This window comes from Vanellus vanellus (assembly GCF_965231255.1).
Source record: "Vanellus vanellus genome assembly, chromosome: 2".
Taxonomy (NCBI): Eukaryota; Metazoa; Chordata; class Aves; order Charadriiformes; family Charadriidae; genus Vanellus; species Vanellus vanellus.
The window spans coordinates 110,685,526-110,706,629 of NC_138906.1; the positions used below are offsets into that span (position 1 = coordinate 110,685,526).

The 21,104-nt window shown below is 36.2% G+C and overlaps 1 protein-coding gene across 1 annotated transcript in view; it reads right to left on the reverse strand.

The window, feature by feature from the left end:
- CDH7 (cadherin 7) overlaps positions 1-21,104 on the reverse strand; it is a gene marked incomplete at both ends in the record, with an annotated part of 71,514 nt that overhangs the window by 9,165 nt on the left and 41,245 nt on the right. The window contains 5 exons of the mRNA XM_082499629.1: positions 1,061-1,178; positions 3,731-3,852; positions 5,825-5,961; positions 10,122-10,375; positions 19,990-20,177. Coding sequence (XP_082355755.1) covers positions 1,061-1,178; positions 3,731-3,852; positions 5,825-5,961; positions 10,122-10,375; positions 19,990-20,177 — 819 coding nt within the window. The remainder of the gene's footprint in view (positions 1-1,060; positions 1,179-3,730; positions 3,853-5,824; positions 5,962-10,121; positions 10,376-19,989; positions 20,178-21,104) is intronic.

Below are 21,104 nucleotides of genomic sequence, written 5' to 3' on the forward strand. Positions count from 1 at the left end.
TTTTCATTAAACACTTTACAGTACTTGTAAAAATGTCAGATTTCTGAAGAGAGTTTTATTCTAATACATTTTTATTATTTTGATCATTATTACTATTACAGTCTTTAGATTCAAACAACAAGCTGCTCAGATGAAGAAAATTAAGCACGTCAGTAACTACATGCAGGGTAAAGCAATAAATAGCTGCGTGAGATAACTTTATTAGGTCACATGTTATACTCAGTGAATGTTGTTCAAAGTCTGGCTGTGCAAACAGTATCATTTAGTCCACCATATGTCTGTTTTTCTTGTTTTATTAATAAGGATGACTTTGTAGCTCTGGTTTAGTACTGATGCATAAAAGAGCAATGCAAAGGTAACATAGTGTGTATTTAGTTCTATTTGCTTCAGCTAATAGCTAAACTGACTGTTACGTGCCCAGCTGCCCTACTATGCAGTGTAACTAATGAGTACACTAATTAGAAGTGTGTTCTCAGATATTTTAACTAATAGAAACGTGATGTCAATGGGGGGCTTTGCATAAGTCTTTGGGGAAATGGTCATAAGAAGCCTGTGTAAATATTGTAGGCAGCTTCTATTATCAAAAACATTCTTCAATAGGCGGCATACTTACTGAAAAGATGTTTTTTTCTAAAAAAAAAAACAACAAACCCACAACCAAAGCAAAAGCCAAAACCCAAACAACCTCTTGATTTACCGTGCACTCATCTTTTATGCCCTGAGTTATATTAATCAAACATGAATTCCTGGAAATTTTTCAGTCACTGCCCAAGGTAAAATCTAATTTAGATAAAAACCTATAAATACAAGGAAAAAAATGTGAGAAGAGTGCTGGGAAAAAAAAAGATTTTGAAGCTGCTCTGTTTGGCTCAAGGCTTTAAATGATTCAAACAATAGCTCAATTCCCTTGACAAATGATCTACAGATAAAATTATCTTGCAGGATTGTAGTTTAATTTATGTCCTTACCAGAATAGAAGTTCATGTAGGTTATAATCAACATGGTATATTCAAAAAGAAAGATGTTAGTGGTGAATATTTACCCAACAAAGTGCCCTTACCTTTGTTGTCCTGCAGTGTAAAATTGTGGTTATTTGCTGCCTCTGCTGTTAAACTGAAGTAAAACTGATGGCCATTTGGTGGGTCATCTTTATCAATTGCACTGATTTTCTGGATCACCTGTTTTGGGATACATCAGGGATTCATTGTTTGGAATGGTAAGAAGCATAAATATATGTACATTGTGTAACTCTTCTATTACTTATCAAGAAATCAACCCTCCTTTAAGTCCTGCTCATATTGCATTTTGGGTTTCTAATCTCCTAAGCATGTACAGATACTATAAAAACTAAAATGTGACTCAACTCTTTACTTTCCCTGTACCAACTTTATTGGCCAAAAGCAACGATCTGCAGGGCCTGTAAGAAAGTTAGGTCCTGTCACTCACGAGGGCTTGGAATATAAACTGCATAGCAGTGGAAGAAGTCTGTCTTCTACATGGCCTTTAATGTGGTTATCAATGGCTTCAATCGGTGTTGTAAACTTTCACAAGGAAATGATTATCCTTTTAAGCATTTTAATTCGTGTACTTTTTTAAAATACAATGAAAAATAAAAGCCAAGACGTAAGTATATTAATATTTTCTGGGATTTCTTTTTTATTATTATCAATATTTTTCCAATTTTATTTTCTAAAATTCTGTCAAAATCTGCTTCTAGAAAAAGTGTCTCCATTGCTTAAAATCCATAAAGAACGAATACTCAGAGCTAACAGTTCTGACTAGATCACAGAGAAAACAAACAGGTACTCTAATAAGAGCATGCATATTCTGTGTTTCTCATGAACACAATCTAATAATCATAGTGTTTTCTGTTTAGCATTTAAATTAAGCTGTGATTTTGAAATGTGTAATAAACAACATCTGCTGCAAGGGCAATATTCTGGGAGAAGGCACAAAAGTGCAAAGTCTCCCAGGGAATATGTAGGTTCCATGTGGGTGAAACATCTACTAGTTTTCTGGGAGAGAGAAGAGAGAATGAGAAAATACATATACATTTTCTGACGTCTTACAACGTAGAGAGGAAAAGTCCAAATATGAGAGACACCAAGGATAAATAACACCAGATATTTTTGTTGAGTGTAGGACTATGTGGAAGATATTAGGGGAGTTAAAAAGACTGAGGAACATGGTAGGAATACATTTCCCTTGTGAAATTGTGGCCTTAGGACCTGTACTTCCTAAGGCAAAGGAGTCGTGGGCTAGATGAATGACAGCAAGGTGGATTGAGAGCTGGCTGTGTGACAGAACTCAGAAGGTTGTGATCAGCAGCACAGAGTCTAGTTGGAGGCCTGTAACCAGCATTACCCCTGTTCCCCAGGGTCAATACTCGGTCCAATTTTGTTCAATATATTCATTAATGACCTGGATGAGGGGACAGAGTGTATTCTCAGCAAGTTCGCTGATGATACCAAACTGGGAGGGGTTGCTGCCACTCCAGAGGGCCGTGCTGCCATCCAGCGTGACCTGGACAGGCTGGAGAGCTGGGCAGCGAAGAACCTAATGAGGTTCAACAAGAGCAAGTGTGAGGTCCTGCACCTGGGGAGGAAGAATGCAAAGCACCAGTATAGGTTAGGGGTGGACCTTCTGGGAAGTAGCTCGGAGGAGAAGGATCTGGGGGTCCTAGTAGACAGTAAATTATCCATGAGCCAGCAATGTGGGCTTTTTGCCAAAAAGGCCAATGGAATCCTGGGCTGCATAGGGAAGAGTGTGGCCAGTAGGTCGAGGGAGGTCATTCTCCCCCTCTACTCTGCACTGGTAAGGCCACAACTGGAATACTGTGTCCAGTTTTGGGCTCCCCAGTTCAAGAGGGACAGGGAGCTGCTGGAGAGAGTCCAGCGTAGGGCAACTAAGATGATTAAGGGCTTGGAGCATCTCCCTTATGAAGAAAGGCTGAGAGAGCTGGGACTCTTTAGCCTGGAGAAGAGAAGGCTGAGGGGAGATCTTATGGCATACAAGTATCTAAAGGGTGGGTTGAAGGAGGATGGAGCCAGGCTCTTTTCAGTGGTTCCCAGTAACAGGACGAGGGGCAATGGGCACAAGTTAGAACACAGGAAGTTCCGTTCAAATACACGGAAACGCTTCTTTACAGTGAGGGTGACAGAGCACTGGCACAGGCTGCCCAGGGAGGTTGTGGAATCCCCTTCTCTGGAGATTTTCAAGACCCGCCTGGATGCAGTCCTGAGTAATGTGCTCTGGGCAATCCTGCTTTGGCAGCGGAGTTGGACTAGATGATCTCTAGAGGTCCCTTCCAACTATGAAAATTCCGTGATTCCGTGAATCTGTGAGTGTACTCATTTCAGGAATGGTAGGCCTTTAGTCTCAGAATAACCCTCGTGTTAAGACTTCTCACTTCCTAGCAAAATTAGGAGGAAGTATGCATTCTTAATATTATTCAAAATTAGATGAGTTTAGAGAAATATAACAGTTATATCAGTAAGAAAGCCAGAGATTTTAACAGTACCTTCAACAAGTAATTTTTAGACCTGAGTCTTTCTCTTCACAGCTATGGTGAAGATGATAGGGTTTGATTAATATTTGCTTGTGCTGCACATCAAAGCATCGTTTTTACTGGCATAAGTTGATTATATTTTATCTTAAAGCTGGCAGGCTTTCATAAGGAATGGCTGTCTATCTGATAAAAATAAACATAAAAAATCCTATCAAGCCATACCTGACCAGGTTGAGCATTTTCACAGACTGTAGTCTCATACTCCATGGCAAACTCAGGAGCATTGTCATTGATGTCAAGGATTGTAATGGCTACATAGCCTCTCCCAATCTGTGCTGGATTTTCTACAGGAAAAGAAGCCAACAAAACAATCAAGAAGAGCTCCCTGCAAGTAATTCTTTGGGTCACTACATTTTCCCTTTGCACTCTTCTTTTGCATATACGTATCAAATCAATTACAATTCCTCCTAGAAAGACAAAGTAAGATCTTGGCTTGATGTTCTGGACCTAGTGGTAACAGTGTTTATGTTTTTCAGATGCTTCAATTAAACTAAGATTTTACTCTCAGGGATAAACTGAAAATCTAACTCACTAATCACAGCATCAAAACACATCACATGGAAGGATAAGAATAAGACGATGTAAAACCATCACCAACGGGTATAGCTAACCAGAGCAACTCTATTCACATTGGGAATAGGTTAAATGGGTTAAATTTTTGTTGCAATTCAGATTGATCAGGCTATTAAGAAATTAAAAACAGAATTCCATCAGCTAGAGCAGCAAAACGGAAGCTGTATTCCCAAGCAAATCCCAAAGTATTTAAGGTGCACACACAAAAGAGTATTTCAACACTGTCATTAACATGTTGAACACCTTAAATATGAATCACATACTTAAACTGATGCACATATCCAGCTAAAATAGGAATCTGGTCAGCATCCAATATTATCGTTTAATCTTAAACAGGGTTTTTTTAGACTAAACATAAAGGACATCAGTGGGTGCTATACTTATTTTGCTAGATAACACTCCTGTTTTGGAGAAGAAAAAGAGAGATTGCATTTTATTTTTTTTTTACCACAAGTGGTGATTTTAGTGATAGAGCAGGGCAGAATGAAAAACTGTACAAACCTTCAAATATGTATCTATCTTTTCATAGGGTATTGCAACCACGTTTTGGGAAATATTGTAAGTATTTAAAGCAATACATCCAAAAGTAGATCACAAGTGTTTTGGTTTGTTTTGTTTTTTCATTCCACGTGTGAAATACCAGAGGAGTAAGCAATTTGACACAAGTTTTGTGACACTTTTTCTTCTAATGATCTAAGCTTATTGAACCAAGCAGTCCATGAACATAAATTAAAGCAACATAAGGTATTACTCGTGCGCCTAGACTCTCACTTGTGTCAGGCATGCCCCTTAGCTACCTTGCCAATTTTGTTACTGTCCAGGAAAATTTTTGGTTTCCATGCTAACCTCCTAGACCAAAATTCTGCCCCTGAGAATACAAGATAAATTCATACAGACACTAAATGATAAATGTTAGCTTTCAGGTTAAACATTAAATTAACCTCACTGAAAGCAAGAAGTGAGGATTTTTAAAATTGCAAGCCAGAGAACTGGTAACTCTTTTATTATCACAGCCCAACAGAGTAGTAATAAGGATGAAATTTGAAGAAATAAATTCCTCAAATATAAAGGCAAAAATACATAGTTTTTCACAGAATGTAATTCAGAGCTGAGCAAGTTCAGGTTTGAACTTGTATTAATAGAATTCTTGTTGTATGCACTTGAAGGGTTTGATTCTTCAACACTTTTCATCTTGCACCAGAAAAATTACCAAGTAAAAAATATCCTCTGCAGTCTTACCTTAGAGTCAGGAAAGTGAAACCACCAAACATTCACGTTCCTTTTCCTACATACCTTTTAAGAATGTTGTGGTTGATCAACAGCAATCAACTCTAAGTAAGTGCCATCACTAAGATGGGCTAACTGCTTTCCTCTATACGCCATATCACTTATCCTTTAATGATACTTGGTGTGAGACTGTTGACTTAACATATTTCACCTTCCTTTGTACTTGTTTTTCAGAAATCAAAAGAATACACAAGGTGTGAGGCAAAGGAAACAGCAAATACTTAATCTATTGCATTTCTTAATTTTTATCATACAGGTTTCTTTTACATTGAGTAAGAAGTTATTTTTATCTGTCATGGCTTGAAACTGTCATAATTTCTCTCAAGGTAGCTGATCAAAACCAAGCCTGAGGTTTTAAACATAAGCAGCCAATAAAATCTTTAAATTGTTACTTACGACTCTCCATAGCCAAAACTGTGATATTATGAACAGCATTAGTTTCCCTGTCCAAAGATTTGGCAGTTGTAATGACTCCACTGTTAGCATCAATATTGAAATACCTCTCCAGGTCCGTGTTTCGATCTATCGAGTACCTAGGCAAAGGATGAAAGAAAATTTTTGATTTATGTGCGATTACAGCTTGTAAAAATGTTTCACTGATTTCTTATTAGAAAGAGTGAGTTTCCACTGTTTCCCAACTTTGAGCTTTGTTTTGTCCGGTTTCTCTGGGGTGTTGAGAGAAGCAGAGCTGTATGCAACGGCGAGAGTTACACAGCGACCTGTGCTGACAGTGGTGGGCTGAATTCCCACAGTGTCCTCTTAAGCGAGGTTACAGGTATTCCCCTCTCTTTTCTTTTTTCCTCTCTGCTGTAAGGCAAGCTTTCATTTATTCATGGAATAGCATCCTCCTGAACCCCAGCTAAGGAGAAGGTGAGCTGGAAGTTTGCTATGTGGCTGTGCCAGGCAGGCACTGCTCCCATGGGGGTTGGCAGTCTGAGCACAGAGCTTTCTATCACCAGCAGAAGAGCCCATGAGTTACCTAGAGCTGCAGGGGCAGAGATAAAAAGAGAAATGATGTAGAGTAGGTCAAAGGATTGCATGTCATCACTGTCAGCTCCCAGTGCTTTACTGTCATGAGACAAACAGTGGTTCATGCCCTTAACTCTTTGGCTTAACATATCTTTTACCTCCAAATTTGTTCTGGGAAGGGGAAATGATCTCCTTAGCAAACAGAAAATAGAATAAAGGAAAAGATCAAAACACTTGTAGGTGTTTTGCTTGCAACAGTTTTAAGAGATAAGGACAGTTGATTAAGCAGTTTTAGATTTACAACTGGAATATTCTTGACATTCGATTTAATGTTGGGTCAGATTCTTACACTCTCATTTATATCAAGCATGTACTCCAGAGTTCTTCCCTACACTCAGGATGAATTAAAACGTCCAAACCAGACTAAGTGTGATCATTATAAATACCATCACACTGATGATACATTAGATTATTGACATAACATTAAACAAATCCTTTGAACAAAGTGGAAGGAAAGAATTATGGAAGACGGGACTTCTCAGATCTAATGATGACACTATTTTTTTGTTCTATGTTGTAATATACCACCTCCTACTTTGTTGTATTACAGTGCTTTTATCTATCCCTCTTGGCTACAAAATCTTAGAGCACAGACTTGTTACATAATTAGAATTGCTTTACTGTATTATGTCACAGTGAGAGAGAGAATGGAGTAAAGAGTTGTAACAACAACCATAACAGCAGTTTTTATGGATTAAGGCTCTCCCTCTTCCACATTTTTTTTCCCCTGTTTTATGTTAACTGTTCATTTTTTCATGCCAGCAGTGTTGTTTATTTGGTCAGCAGTGATGTTCAGCTGTTTTGTGGCTGGCAGGCATCCCCATGAGACTATGCGTTCACCTCTGCTATGTAGTCAGTCTTGGCAGGCCCCATAGTTGGGATTCAGTCTTCTGCCAACCCTTAGATTTCCCAATTATTAACACTATCACTAGGCAATTTGAAGGGCCAAAGACCTTTCTTGAAAAAATAGTAAGAAAGAAAGAAAGAGAAGGAGAATTAGAAGGAGAAGGTGAAGGAGAAGGCGAAGGCGAAGGAGAAGGCGAAGGCGAAGGCGAAGGCGAAGGAGAAGGAGAAGGAGAAGGAGAAGGAGAAGGAGAAGGAGAAGGAGAAGGAGAAGGAGAAGGAGAAGGAGAAGGAGAAGGAGAAGGAGAAGGAGGAGAAGGAGAAGGAGGAGAAGGAGAAGGAGAAGGAGAAGGAGAAGGAGAAGGAGAAGGAGAAGGAGAAGGAGAAGGAGAAGGAGAAGGAGAAGGAGAAGGGGAGAAGGAAGGAGGTAAGAAAGACAGAAAAGGAAAAGAAAGCAAGCAAGAAATAAAAAGAAAGAAATACAAAGGAGGGGAGGAGGGAAGAAAGAAGGGAAGGAGAGAGGGAGGGAAGGAGGGAGAGAAGGAGCAAGGAAGGAAGGGAGGAAAGAAGGGGGGCAGGAAAGCAAACAAGTTATATAAATTGGACAACATATTGTTATGAAACAAGAAGAAAAATAACTTTTATGCATAGGAAGCAAACAGTTTCCCTTAAATTATTTACAAGAGTTGTATCTATATTAAAATTCTAAAAAAACTATTTTATACACTTTTAATCCTTTAATTCCTTGCAGCCATTAATACTTGAAAATCTTTGAGCTGCAGGAGTTTTAAATCCTTTATTTAAGCTAGTTCAAATATCAATAGTTCTCAGGTCCATACAAGATAATGTCTTATTTTCAAACTATTTATTACTTGCCCCCTCAGTGTTGTCAAGGTTTAATTTGTGTCTGATCTTGTAATTTCAACATTTCTTGAATTGTAACAAGTTAATTTTAATCAATATCAATAAAATCCAATGTTTAGAATTTAGAATACTTATTTATAGATTAATAATTTAAACTTCTTAAATAGATCATGAAAAGTATTATGTATTAATCCTCCTTAACATATTCCAATTTTAGGTGAATCTGGCTCTGATGTACATCATAGCAGATGCAGGACAGCTTTAAATTATACAATCTGTCAGTACCCCCAATGATGTACGTAGCAGGTTCACAAGCATATAGATAAATCCTCACTATTTGTCTTTTTCCTCCCTCTCAAATTCCAAACAACTTTGAAGCAGAAGAAATCTTCAAGGTGTTCGTTAAGCTGGTGATATAACTATATATTTTTATGCTGGAATTAAAAAAATTAACCAGATCAAGTCCAATAAACTCATCCTTATGTTTACATGGGAGTCAAAAGCATTCTGAGCATGGACTGCATTTATGGAACTGAATTTAAGCCCACTCTACATGATTTGCTAAACCAGATATTATACACCAGATGTTAACATCAGTGCCAGAAAACACTGCCACAGCAAAGAAAGAGCTCAGCAAAGACAAATTTCACAAGTAAATCCCTGCCAACCACCCATCTAGGACTCGTTTATACATGATAGGAATCAGCTATTTTGAATATGTTGCAAATATATAAGGAAAGAGAGAGAACACTTGCATCACTTCTAGAAGTGAAACACATGATTTATTTTTTACAATGTAAAATTGCTGCTTTAGAAATTACAGAGCTACAGTAGAGTCCCAAATTCATCTTCAATGCATGAAAGTAAAAATTTAACATCATCAAAAAAGGTGACATCCAAATGAGTTCTGTACCTGTGAATTTTTTTTCTATGTATGCCCTAAATGAACAATAATAACAACTGAAACTTAGTACTAACTTTTAATTGTGTATGTGTTCCTCCTCCTGCAGATGTTTACGTTCACAAAATTCCTGAGTCAGAAGTATTACGCTCTAGATCTTTGCATGTTCCTTTGACAATTAATATTACTACTCTGAATAAGAAAATTACAAATAACTCATTACTGTTTTAACTTAGGTGCTGAGTCTTTTCCTTGAGTTTTAACCTTAGATACTGTCAAACATAAGATTGATACTTTGTGTTTTCTTATGCTTTTTTTTATGATCCCGGTCATTAGATTGAAGAAGACTTGCAGGTTCTTCACACAATGAAGGCAAGGAAAGAGGCCCTTGACAGTTTTAGTGTTCATATCTCTTCCCATTAGAATGGAAGATATTTGGCTGCAGCAGTATTTACAAAAGCCAAAAGATCAATGCCTTTAACTATCCTGACTAGGACAGGACATGTCTTGCCCTATCCATCTCTCTCACATAGTTTTTTCTGATTTTTCTTTTTTTTTTTCTGTGGGACCTCAGCTCTGGTTTACCATGCATGAGTCTATGTGCTATTACATTCTTGGGCATAGTGCACACAGAATATGAGTCATTATGCACATGCACACACAGACATACATGTATATGTATATTTTATATATATATACTGTTCCTGGTTGTGTCAAGAGAACGTAACTTGTTATAGATAATAATAGAATCTTCCTAAACTTAGAGAGAAATAAATATGAGTAACGTTTTGAGTTTTTTTTTTCTTTGGAATTCTGAAATTATATCTTCTCTTATCTTCTTTGTTTTACACAGATTGAAATATATTATTTTACAAAGGTTCTGTAGTTTAGGGATATACAAGTCAAAATATGCAAACTCTTAGAACATCTCAATCTCTGCAAGGGAAAAAAAGCTAACTAATTGCTTTTGGTATAACCAAAGATCCTCCCACAACAAAATGAACAACTGCAATAAAAAGGCTAAATAAATCAAGAGTTAAGACATCTTATAATTACCTGACAGGACTATTTGAGGCATCTGGATCATGGGCGGCTACAGTTCCAATGATAGTGCCAACCTTTGCTGCTTCAGACACCACCATGGAGTACAAACGTGAAGTAAACACAGGCGGCTCATCAACATCTTCTACAATTATCTTCACTGTTGTCATGTCACTGAAGGGTCCCAGACTCAGGAAGCGAGGGTCAATGTGCATATTGGCTGCTTCTATCCTCAGGGTATAGCTTGTCTTAGCTTCAAAATCCAGCTCCTATACAGGTAAAGTTATTTGGAAATTTTATTATCCAGTGATGTTGCCACAAAACTGTTTCATTTACAGCTGTCAGTAAGTACCAAATGAACTTTGCCATTTGTATCCAACCAGCACTTTTGAATGACATAGTATAGTTCACGCCTCATTTTTTAGCTTTCTCAAAACACTATTTTCAGTGTCTTGCTAATGAATATTCCCCCATGGCTTTAATGGTAAAGGTAGTTCTATGCTGTGAATGAAACAAGAATTCTCTGAGTTAATGGCAAAACTTCCTGTAGCTTCTGTGAGGAACAAATTCTCCCCCATCGTTTCATCATTGTGAATGAATACTTCTTTTTGTCTTATTCATATTTTATCTAAGGTAATGTCAAATACAGTGTGTCATACTACCTAGACATAAGAACCCAATATAATATTCACTGGTGAAAAGACTTAATTCAGAAAATTGTGGTGGTTTTTTTTTTTTTTTGCATAGCATTGGGATTGACTAATCAATTATTACTCCAAGCCCTGTATAAATTTGTGTAAAAAATGTGGCAATTGGTTAAACTACATTGTTCACATGACAACACTTTGTACTGAGATGCACCCTGGAGATTTATTTGTTTTGTTTTGCTTAACAACAACAACAAAAAAAGTGCATTATTTTTTTCCACCTTCATTCTGCTTTAATTTTCTTTGATGAAAGTATAGTTGTTTTTGGAACAGATATGCATTAGAATTAAAAGTTACCCCCCACAACTAATGGGATATCTGTGATGTGGAAGACAGTCCCATAAAGATAATTACATTGGAGGCAAAAGAATCATCTTACCTCACAGGCAATAGTTGAAAGAAATCATCATTTTAATATTAACACTGTTTATATCTATAGTCTTAGTTTGTCAGCTTGTACCAAATGCCCAGCTTACTATTTCCAAGTTGAATAATTAAGAATAGCAACAAAAGAACCAAGAGTTTCTAAAACTACAGCCTGGTTACTCATCTATCTTTTCAAACTATAATTTGAAGTGTACAAAAGAGATTAAAAAAAGGCTTTTTGCGGTTCTGATTCTGTATATATCATAAGGATCTGAAATGTGCTTACAAAATAATCTGACAGCATCTGCAAAACATTCCTGTACTCACTCAGAGGAGCAGCAGAGGTGAAACACACATCTGTTGACCTACAAATGCAAGGGTCTAAATTGTCCATTGAGTTACAGTAGGATAAATCCCAAATGAGCATCTTAAAGTCAGTGATTATGCTGACATTACAATACAGCTGTGAACAGTCTAGATTTAAAAATGAAAAAAATGTATTGCAACACATAATACTCAGAAAAGCACTGAACTTTTATAAACTCTATGTGGCCGCAAAAGGCTTCTCCAAATGGGAATACGTGTGATTCTCATGTTATGCAAGTGCTTACTTCTCGCACTGAATCAGAGCTGTGGTATCCATAGCTCTCTAAATACAGACATGCCATAAAAGAAAGGTTGTCTGGGTACTGGTCACTGTATTGGATACAACTGGTCACTATTCATTAACAAAGCATGTTTAATTGTTTTTAATTTTAATTTTGGTTTTATATTTAGAGTACAATATGTGTACTCTGAAAGAAACCTCACAGCCACAATGCAAATGTGCACTGAGCTGAGCTCACAGAGCACTGGCACAGGCTGCCCAGGGAGGTTGTGGAGTCCCCTTCCCTGGAGATTTTCAAGACCCGCCTGGATGCAGTCCTGAGTAATGTGCTCTGGGCAATCCTGCTTTAGCAGGAGAGTTGGACTAGATGATCTCTAGAGGTCCCTTCCAACTCTGATAATTCTGTGATTCTGTGATTCTGTAATGAGATATTAGGATGATGAAAAATATCTCAGAAACTATATTGTGTGGTAATAACAATTAAGCAAGTAATATGACCAGATGACCAGCAAGGTTAAGGAGACGACAACCAGGCACACAAATATCTTAAGACTTTTCATTTTCCAGTAAAAATATCAGATTAACTAAAGAAATTATAACCTGAAGAATGTCAAAAACAAAAGACTGAGATTTGTTCAACTAAAAAAAAAAAAAAAAAAGGCAAGCTTTTAGCAAACAGTATATTTTCAGTCAGAATGTACAAAAATATGTACCAGAGAAGAGGAACGCTAATTCATTCTCATTAACCGGTGATATCTGTTGAAATTGGATGATTTGGATTACAGTGATACTTAATCAAACACATGGAAATATATCATGAGACTGCAGGCAAGATAACTTCTTGTTATATACTAATGTCAACACCACAGTTATCCTAAGAAAAAAAGATTATGAAAATTCCGATTTAACAGAGAAAGCGCATAGAGCACAGTCTATGTAATTGGGCAAATTATACAAATTTTAATTTGAATAGACTAAGCACAGTAATGAAGAAATATTATTTAAATTATTTTAAGACATTCCCATGTTTCTGTATTGATTAAAGAAGACTAAATTAGAACTTGAATACCTGAAATAATAAAAACATGTTTTCCATGTGAATGTTTATCACAAAGGCTGACGTGCACTTTTAAATCATCAATTTCATTCTTGTAATGTAGAAAGAGATCATTCTTTATTTGACTGGATTACAGGAGTGTCAGACTAGTAGGGAATACACAAAACCCACTTTCATTAGAAAGGTATTTCCTCATAGAGAAGGATGTAAAAGTAATGATGGTGTAGATGCACATTCTAAACAGGCTTGCTTACTAAGAGCAGGTCTCACCTTCTCTAATTTAGCCATGTACATCTGAGAAAATCATCATATGGTGCTTACTGCAAGTGCAGCAACTTTTTTCTAGGGAACAAAATCAGTTGGTCTACTTATGAACGCCTGTTTTTCACCAGTCACTATTAAGGGGCTCTCAATAACTGGAAGAAGTAAACTTCTGCTTTCTGTTACATGGATCCTGCCCTAGGATTCCGTAGATATCTTCTGGCATCCAATGCTGCTGATATAGTTTCCAAAAGCTATAAGGGTCCTTGTTAATGAAAAATAAATAAATTAAAAAATCTAACATATGTACATATGCAGTGGGGAACAGTTGGTGTTTAGAAGAGGGAAGTATGGATTGGCAAAGGGGTTTTACAACATCAGATGCTATTGTGTTATGCACAGGCAGTAATATTGTTTTATTTTAGTTCTTTGTAGCAGAGCCTGTCTCCTGTGGGGTGTGATAATGTCTACAAAAGCTACAGTCATCCTCAGTCTGTTCCTATGGGACACACATCCTCAGATCCTATGGTGAATACACAGGTATCAAGTTTTGAGGCAGAATATAATCTGGAATAATAAACAAAACCTCTAAGATATTACTATGATGGAGTTCGTGACCTGCTGGAAATGTTTCAACAATTTGTAGATAATATAATGAAGTCATTGCATACTACAGACACTAATGAAAGACTGAAAAAGTGAATTGAAAATATTCCCTTTTTTTCTTTCTTCTTATCTAATTATCACTGATGTCTATTATACAGAGAGCATTATTTAACTGGCCTTCAGATCATGCCTTCATTATTTCCTGCTATAACAAAAGCACAAGATTCCAATAATGGAATACCAAGTCAACAGACTACAAATCACTACATCAGTGTTGAAGGTTAAATGCACAATGTATACCTCTGTCCTTCAGTACAGTGAATAGAGCTTGACAGCTTCATTAATATCTGTGCATTAGTGTTATCCGATTAGATCCTGTGCAATATCCATTCATCTTTTTCTCATCTGGGGGTTCGTGGGGTCTTTTGTTCTTTTTCTTTTTCTTTTTTTTTCTTATAAGGGGTAAGAAATTTATGCTTCCAGGAAATTACAAAACAAGTCATCTGTATTATGGAGGCTGGATATGAAGTTATCATTCACAGGAAGCCCATTTTTGTAATTTTCATTTTTTATTGTATGGTAACTTTTTAAGACTGTAGTTTTCAGAGGTGAAAATCCCATTTTTAAACCCAGTTGAGGTTTTATATTGAAAACTGCAGTACATCAAACAAATGCACATTATCTCTCAAAGGAACCGTGGAAGCCTCAAGTTCTTACATTGTAAACTCTGATATAGAATTGAAAGAAAATTTTCTAGCTGCAAAAAAAAAGTGAAATGTTAACAGTAATAGAAAGATAGCTTTTCACTCCAAAGCTTAGACATAAACCCCACATTTTTTATAATTGCCAGTACTACTCTTAGAACGAACTCAGGTTTTAGAATAATCTCTTAGCAGTCAATTTTAATGAGAAAATACTTTGCAACACTATTTTCACATTTTTCCCTCTAACATTCAAATTGGTTGGCGATATGGGTGGTAGGGCTGTGTATTAAGGGGAGAAATTAAGGCAAAGTGAGCAAGAACTGTGCCATAGGAAATCTTAATGCTTGTCACTTGTTACTGTAAGACATGACAACCCTCTCTCTATAGAGTCTTCAGGCTTTTTTTTTTCTACTTAAGTCCACTAAAATCTCTCTCGACTTGAATCACATCCCATAACCTTCGAAAAAGTCACGATACATATAATAAAAATATACCTTGCAGCCTTTTTTATTTCTATTTTAGTTCTAAGGTTGCTACTGCAGAGACAAATCCCACACATTTTTAAAACTCCAGTATATTCAGAAAAATTGCACTTTTCTTCAAAACACCCTCACCACTGTGAAATGTAGCTATGCAAATGATCTGAGTCCTTACTAACAGAGCATTGATAGCAGAATGCAAATTACAAATGAAACCACAGGAAGGAATTGATCTTTCTCTACAGATGGAGAACCTGAGTCACAGTATGAAACAGGATAAAATTTTCAAATACATCTAAGAAATATAAACGCCCAATTCTTTTTCAAAAACTGTACAAGACTTTTTTTTTTTTTTTTTCTGAAAAGGCCACCTAAAATGGATGTTTTCCTAAATCCTGCTTAAAAGTGGCTTAGACATCTAATTTAGCTTTACTTAGGAATTTATTACAGAGAGAGTGCCTACAGGGTGGAGAGTAGCCAAACTCTCCCATTATTTGCAACATCGGAACTCTAGCATGAACTTTGAGTAGGTGGTATCTTTAGACTGTTCTGTACAGGATAAAAATAAAGGAAGAGCTTTCTTCTGTTTCATTTGACAAGTGAAAACTTTTCATTTACTTATTATTGTTATTTAATCAAAGAGAAAGTGGGAAAAGAAAAAAATGGGAATATTTCCACAGTGACTTGAAACTACTAGCCAACAAATTGTGTGAACGTAGCAGGTTACAAGGAAAGACCCCCACTATTTTTCCCACCATTTTTCCGCCCTTTTTGTAAGCTGAGAATACCACTTTGAACTGTGCTAATGGGTCCCATTCACTTGCTGTTTATACCAGTTTCTGGAAAATAGTTTGTCTTCTAGCATTTTTTATATCCTATTGCAGATTGGAAACAGAGCATGGCATCCTGAAAACAACTTATGCACTTTTATATACCGCCCTAGATACATGCTGGCTAATTCTTTTTTTCATATGAATTCAGTCAATTAATTCAGTTAATGTATTACAGAAGAAGGTAGGCTTTATTTTTTGTTCCAATAACCAAGGAAATAGTTCAATACTTTTTTTACTAGCTCCTGTCATAAGATGAAATTCTAGCTTCACTGAACTCACAAAAAATCAATTCTGCCCAGACTTAACCTCTTGTTATTATTTAAGCCATAAATTCATGAAGAAAAGTTAGTCCTTGACCCAAAGAATGTTTACAAAAAGTTGAGTTTTGTTTTTTTTTCTTTTTTGTCTAGAATGAACTTAAGCAACTTCCTGGAATACATGAACTTCACATCTCATTCATTTAATCCTAATTCAAACATCCTAACCAGGACAAAAGAAAATAAGGTGTCCTAAGTATGCGAAAGGCCATATAGCAGCAAATATTGTACAGGGGTAGAGCATGCATTCTCCTTAGTTGTTCTGCATAAGGTAGGACAATCCTATTCTCTACTCTTTGGACGGCTAAAAACCAAATGGGTGAAAACACAGAGAAATTATTCCTCCCTTCTCTGATTCCGTATGGTCGAGTTATTAAAAGAGTACCAGTCTATTGTCAAAATGTTATGTTGAACTGAGCTTTATTCTAGTCACTAGTATATACTGACATTAGGCACAAGGCAGCAACAGTCCCAGCATGTTCAGCAACATGTAGTCCCCACTCCTGCCATGGCTATAAAAACTATGAGCAGAACTGCTACTACTATTTGAAAAAATAGCACTGTTCTCAAACTTGTTAGAGAAAAATCCATCCTGAATAAACTAAGCAAGCCAAAGAGGTATCTGGATTTAGCAATGCAGAAGAGATATAAATGAAAGAAGAATACACCATATTTCGATGAATATCACTGTTAGAGTAAAACCATGATTATTTTTTTTCTTCTGACTTTTGATGTTTTGAAGTCTCTGTGTCATAGGATGCAGAGAAGAAAAGTATTCAAATGTGCATGGAAAAAAAAAACAACAAACCAAACCAAAAATTAAACACACTTAAATCTCATTCACCAATCTTGCCGCCTATCAAGTGAATATATATATTAGCCAAGTCCATTATACACAAGTAATCTTGGAAAACACCTTGCCATGTAACATTTTTCTCTTTCTAATATCACAATTCTTGGTATCTCTCCGTTTCAAAAATGTTAATTTTCCTGAATTTATATAAATAAATATTTTATTTGAAATTGTTGCTGATGCTTGGGTATTTTCTTTCACACTTGGAAGATACACTGAATTCTTAAATCTTACTTCTCTCAATCTTATTTCTTTTTTTTTTCACTTGATGTTCCTTATGTGTTAAAAAAAAAATCTTAGTTTTTAGTGAGGAAGTCAACTTTTCAAATCATCTCAAAATGGTTATCCTTCTAAAAACAGAATGTAAAATCCTCAGTTTGTGTGTGGAACTCCGATAACCAGGTGCCAAACTTTCATGACAACACCCGTCAGAAAATGGAATGGAGCTGTGCCTTCAGTTGCCCAGAGATACTGGCGGTGATTTTCATGCCTAACCTGCTGATTTGTATGTACGATTGCAGCACAAGTATGCAAAGCTAAAGCATGCATTTGCATTTAGAATGAAAGCATGCCTTTTCAGAAGTCTTTGCCTTGGCATTTTACTGCTTGATGTGTACACAGACATGTCATCTGATCGTATAAATACACACGAGTTTAAAATGATGGGCATGCGTTTGGAGGCTGAGCTGTTTCTCAATGCCTCAGCTGATTTCAGGGGTATGAAAAGGAGAAAGTTAATTGCACTCACAGAACGTCATGTGCCAGATAGTAAAATATTTAGGCAGATTCCAGGCTACAGACTGAATTTCTTCACTGATTCCTTACTGACAAGCACACATTATGCAGGGATAACCTCTGCCCAACTCCATAATGATCTCGCGAGTAAGGCCTGGTGGTTGAAGCCCATTTAACCTGCATACACTGGCATTAATGGTCTTCTATGTACATGTCCTCCAGAGAAGAACAAGGTGCAGTTGCTTGTTAGCCACTGTGCTTGAGCTCTTCACTTAGTTTCTTCCCTCCTAGCCAATGTTCTCTGGAGGGTTGGCAGGGAGGATCTTTCAGCCTTGGGCAAGGCACCAAGTTCCCTGAAGTTCAAATGAAGAGCTAAGGGCATCCAGAGGTTTGGGAGGTGCTTCTTAGCACGGGTACTCACCTTTGGGTACGGCAGAGGAAAGCAAATCGATAATAGAAAATGAGAGAAAAGTTCTAACACTGCAGAGAAAAAAGTCTGAATATATAGCAGCATCTAGCTTTGAAAATGATTAGCAAATTGGAGCATTTCATCAGGTGAAAATTTGGTAACCTTTTTAATGTGGTGCAATAGCTATTTCATAGAACATTTCTCAGGATAAATGCTCGGTACTGAAAAGTCCAGTTCGGCTCCCTAGCGAAAGTGATTATAGAAATAATAAATTACAATTATTTGATCCACTGTACAACACTGGAATCAGGATATTCCAGGAACAAGCACCACGACTACAAGAGCATACTAAAAATTAAAATGAACTCATCAACTCTCAAATTAGATCGCTGAAGCCTCCGACTGATTCAGTGTTGCTCACTGTGGCACTGATAAATGCTCTCCCTCTAGGATACGCAAATTTCTTCCAGGTCTTTGCTAAAAACCTAAACAAGCAAACTGAAGGAGTCACATGGAATTTGGCTGTTGAACAAAGAGACTAACTTTTCATCACTTGTATTTCAAACATGCTAAGCAGAAATTAGCACAGTTTGCAAGAAGCCTAAGATAGATGATTTTGCCTTGAAAAAAGATGATTCACATTACACATATTAGAGCCCAATCTTTCAAGGGTGCTGAACATCCTCCATTTGCTGTGACATCTATGGATGCTTACCAGCTCTCAGTAGGTGTTCAGGGCATCAGAGAATTAACTCATTGCTTTGCAACATCATGCAGTACTAATTTCTTTCAAAGGAGAAATATTATTGAAGTTTTATATTGCTTTAGAAAGGAATTGATGTGCTACAGGGAAAACAAAACAAAACAAAACAAAACAAAACAAAACAAAACAAAACAAAACAAAACAAAACAAAACAAAACAAAACAAAACCAGAAAAAAACCATAACTGGTAGATGAAGTTTGCAGAGTTTAAAGAGTATACAGGGAAGGAAAATCTGCTATTGAATGATATTAACTACAAACATAGGTCCTTTTTCAGGAACTTACACAAATTTTAAAATGCCAAGTCAGTCACACATTTTAGGGTGTATTAAAGTGCTTAGCAGAGTTAGGGCCATAGACTCAGTATTGTCATACTATTGTCATTGCCAAGCCTTCACACATTAAGAGTATGGAATTATATGAGAAGATATTCTTCTATCTAAGGTGTTGGGTTTTTTTCTTGTTCTCTTCAAAATTTATTTTTTCTTGCAAAATATTTCAACACACTTTTACTTTTTAAAAGTATACTCTTTAAAATGTGTTGCAGCAAGGTAAGAATGCTGAGTTTTAATATTTTATATAAACATGTTTTTTCAATTTTAAAATGTTAGTTTTCTAACTGTACTTATAGCTAGCTAAGAAGAAAAAATATCTCTGTAAATATTTCCTTTTTTGAAATAAGATTTTTAATAATACATTATCTTGTAAAACAGCTATTCTTACTGATACATAATTTTAATGTTAGTAAAGTGTGCCTTCTGAATAGAATAACATCAGCCAGAAACAATTGGATTTTACTTTTTTTTTAATTATGGTTGGGATCTATTTTGTATTTGGAGCTTACATTTTTACTGTAAGATGTATTTTCACATTTTCTCTTTAATACAAGGACAAATGAGACTAAAGCTTAGATTCTCATCCAAACTTCTACGTGCAGGAACTTTTTAAAAAAAGTCATCAAAACAATGCAGCTATTGCCAAAAAAATCCCACAAAAATTTTCAGTGTAAGTCATTAAAAAGCTCAAAATCACACATACACACGCACACACACTGAAGTCAAGATGAAATATGCTAGGGGACACTTTTACAGCAGTTAAGGCTCTCAGAAACAGAAGCTCATACTCTCGTTACCCGCCCTCATCTTGCATAGAACCAAACAGAATCGGTGAGAAAAATCAGACTTGCCTTCTGAATTGTTATGATTCCCTCCTGGGTGTCTTTGTCAACAGAAATTTTGAAGACTCCCAAACCATCACCATCCACAATCTTATACTCCATTTCAGCATTAGGTCCCACATCTGCATCTGCAGCTTTTATTCTGGCAACCACAGAAGCCACTGGCAAAGACTCTGGGACATTGTACTGATATGATCCTGTGAAATTTAAAAATCTGATGAATTTAGAGTCTTCTGGGACTGTAGGCTAAAAAAAAAAAAATAAATCCAGCCTTCTTAAAATCTACCTTCCTTTAAACCATGCAATTAAATATTTACTCAGACTACCAGAATATATTCAGTTTAAAATAAAATTGCTCTTTTTTTTTTTTTTTTTTTTTTTGCAAGGTTTTCCTTGTAATGGACTTTAAGTACTATGGGCATAACTTCTTCCTGCACCAAAAGAAGTACAAGGCAAAGATGCAAAAACATAATTCCAAACTTAAGTGCAAATCATGAGGTAAATTCCTGCTACAGAGTTCCAATGAAGAAAATATTTTACTTTGTTTTCCACAAAAAAAAGAAAAAACACAGATTAAATAATATCAATATAAACTCTTATTCTTTTATAGCTGTGTCTCTTGATTACTCAGTTTGTAATCTGAATATGACTAGAAACTGATATATATTCATTTCTTTAACAGTAAGTGCACCATCTGCATTCTTGAAAATTCCAGCTTTTTCATTCAAGTAGAAAATGATATATATATGCTGTCAAAAGGGTATCTGAGTGCAGTGTGTAACCAATAACACCCTCACCTCCAGAAATAACTTCAGTTATTCTATTATTATTTCAAGCAGTTGGTAGCTTGAAATAACAGGAAATCTATTATGTACAGATCTATTTTTTATGTCGTTGGAGGTAAGGCAGTAGTAGATGTGAATATGTTCTTCACATTATTTTTGATTCTACTTAGCAAGGACTTTTTTTTTTTTTTTTAAAGAAAAAAAGCACCGCAGACAGAATGCTATTAATAAACTGAGCTCTTCAGGTTTGAGTGTACAACTCTGTACCCCTTTCTTTGGTTAGGATGAGAACCACCTTAGTCAAAGGAAGTAAATGGAGGAAAGACGACTTTCCAGATC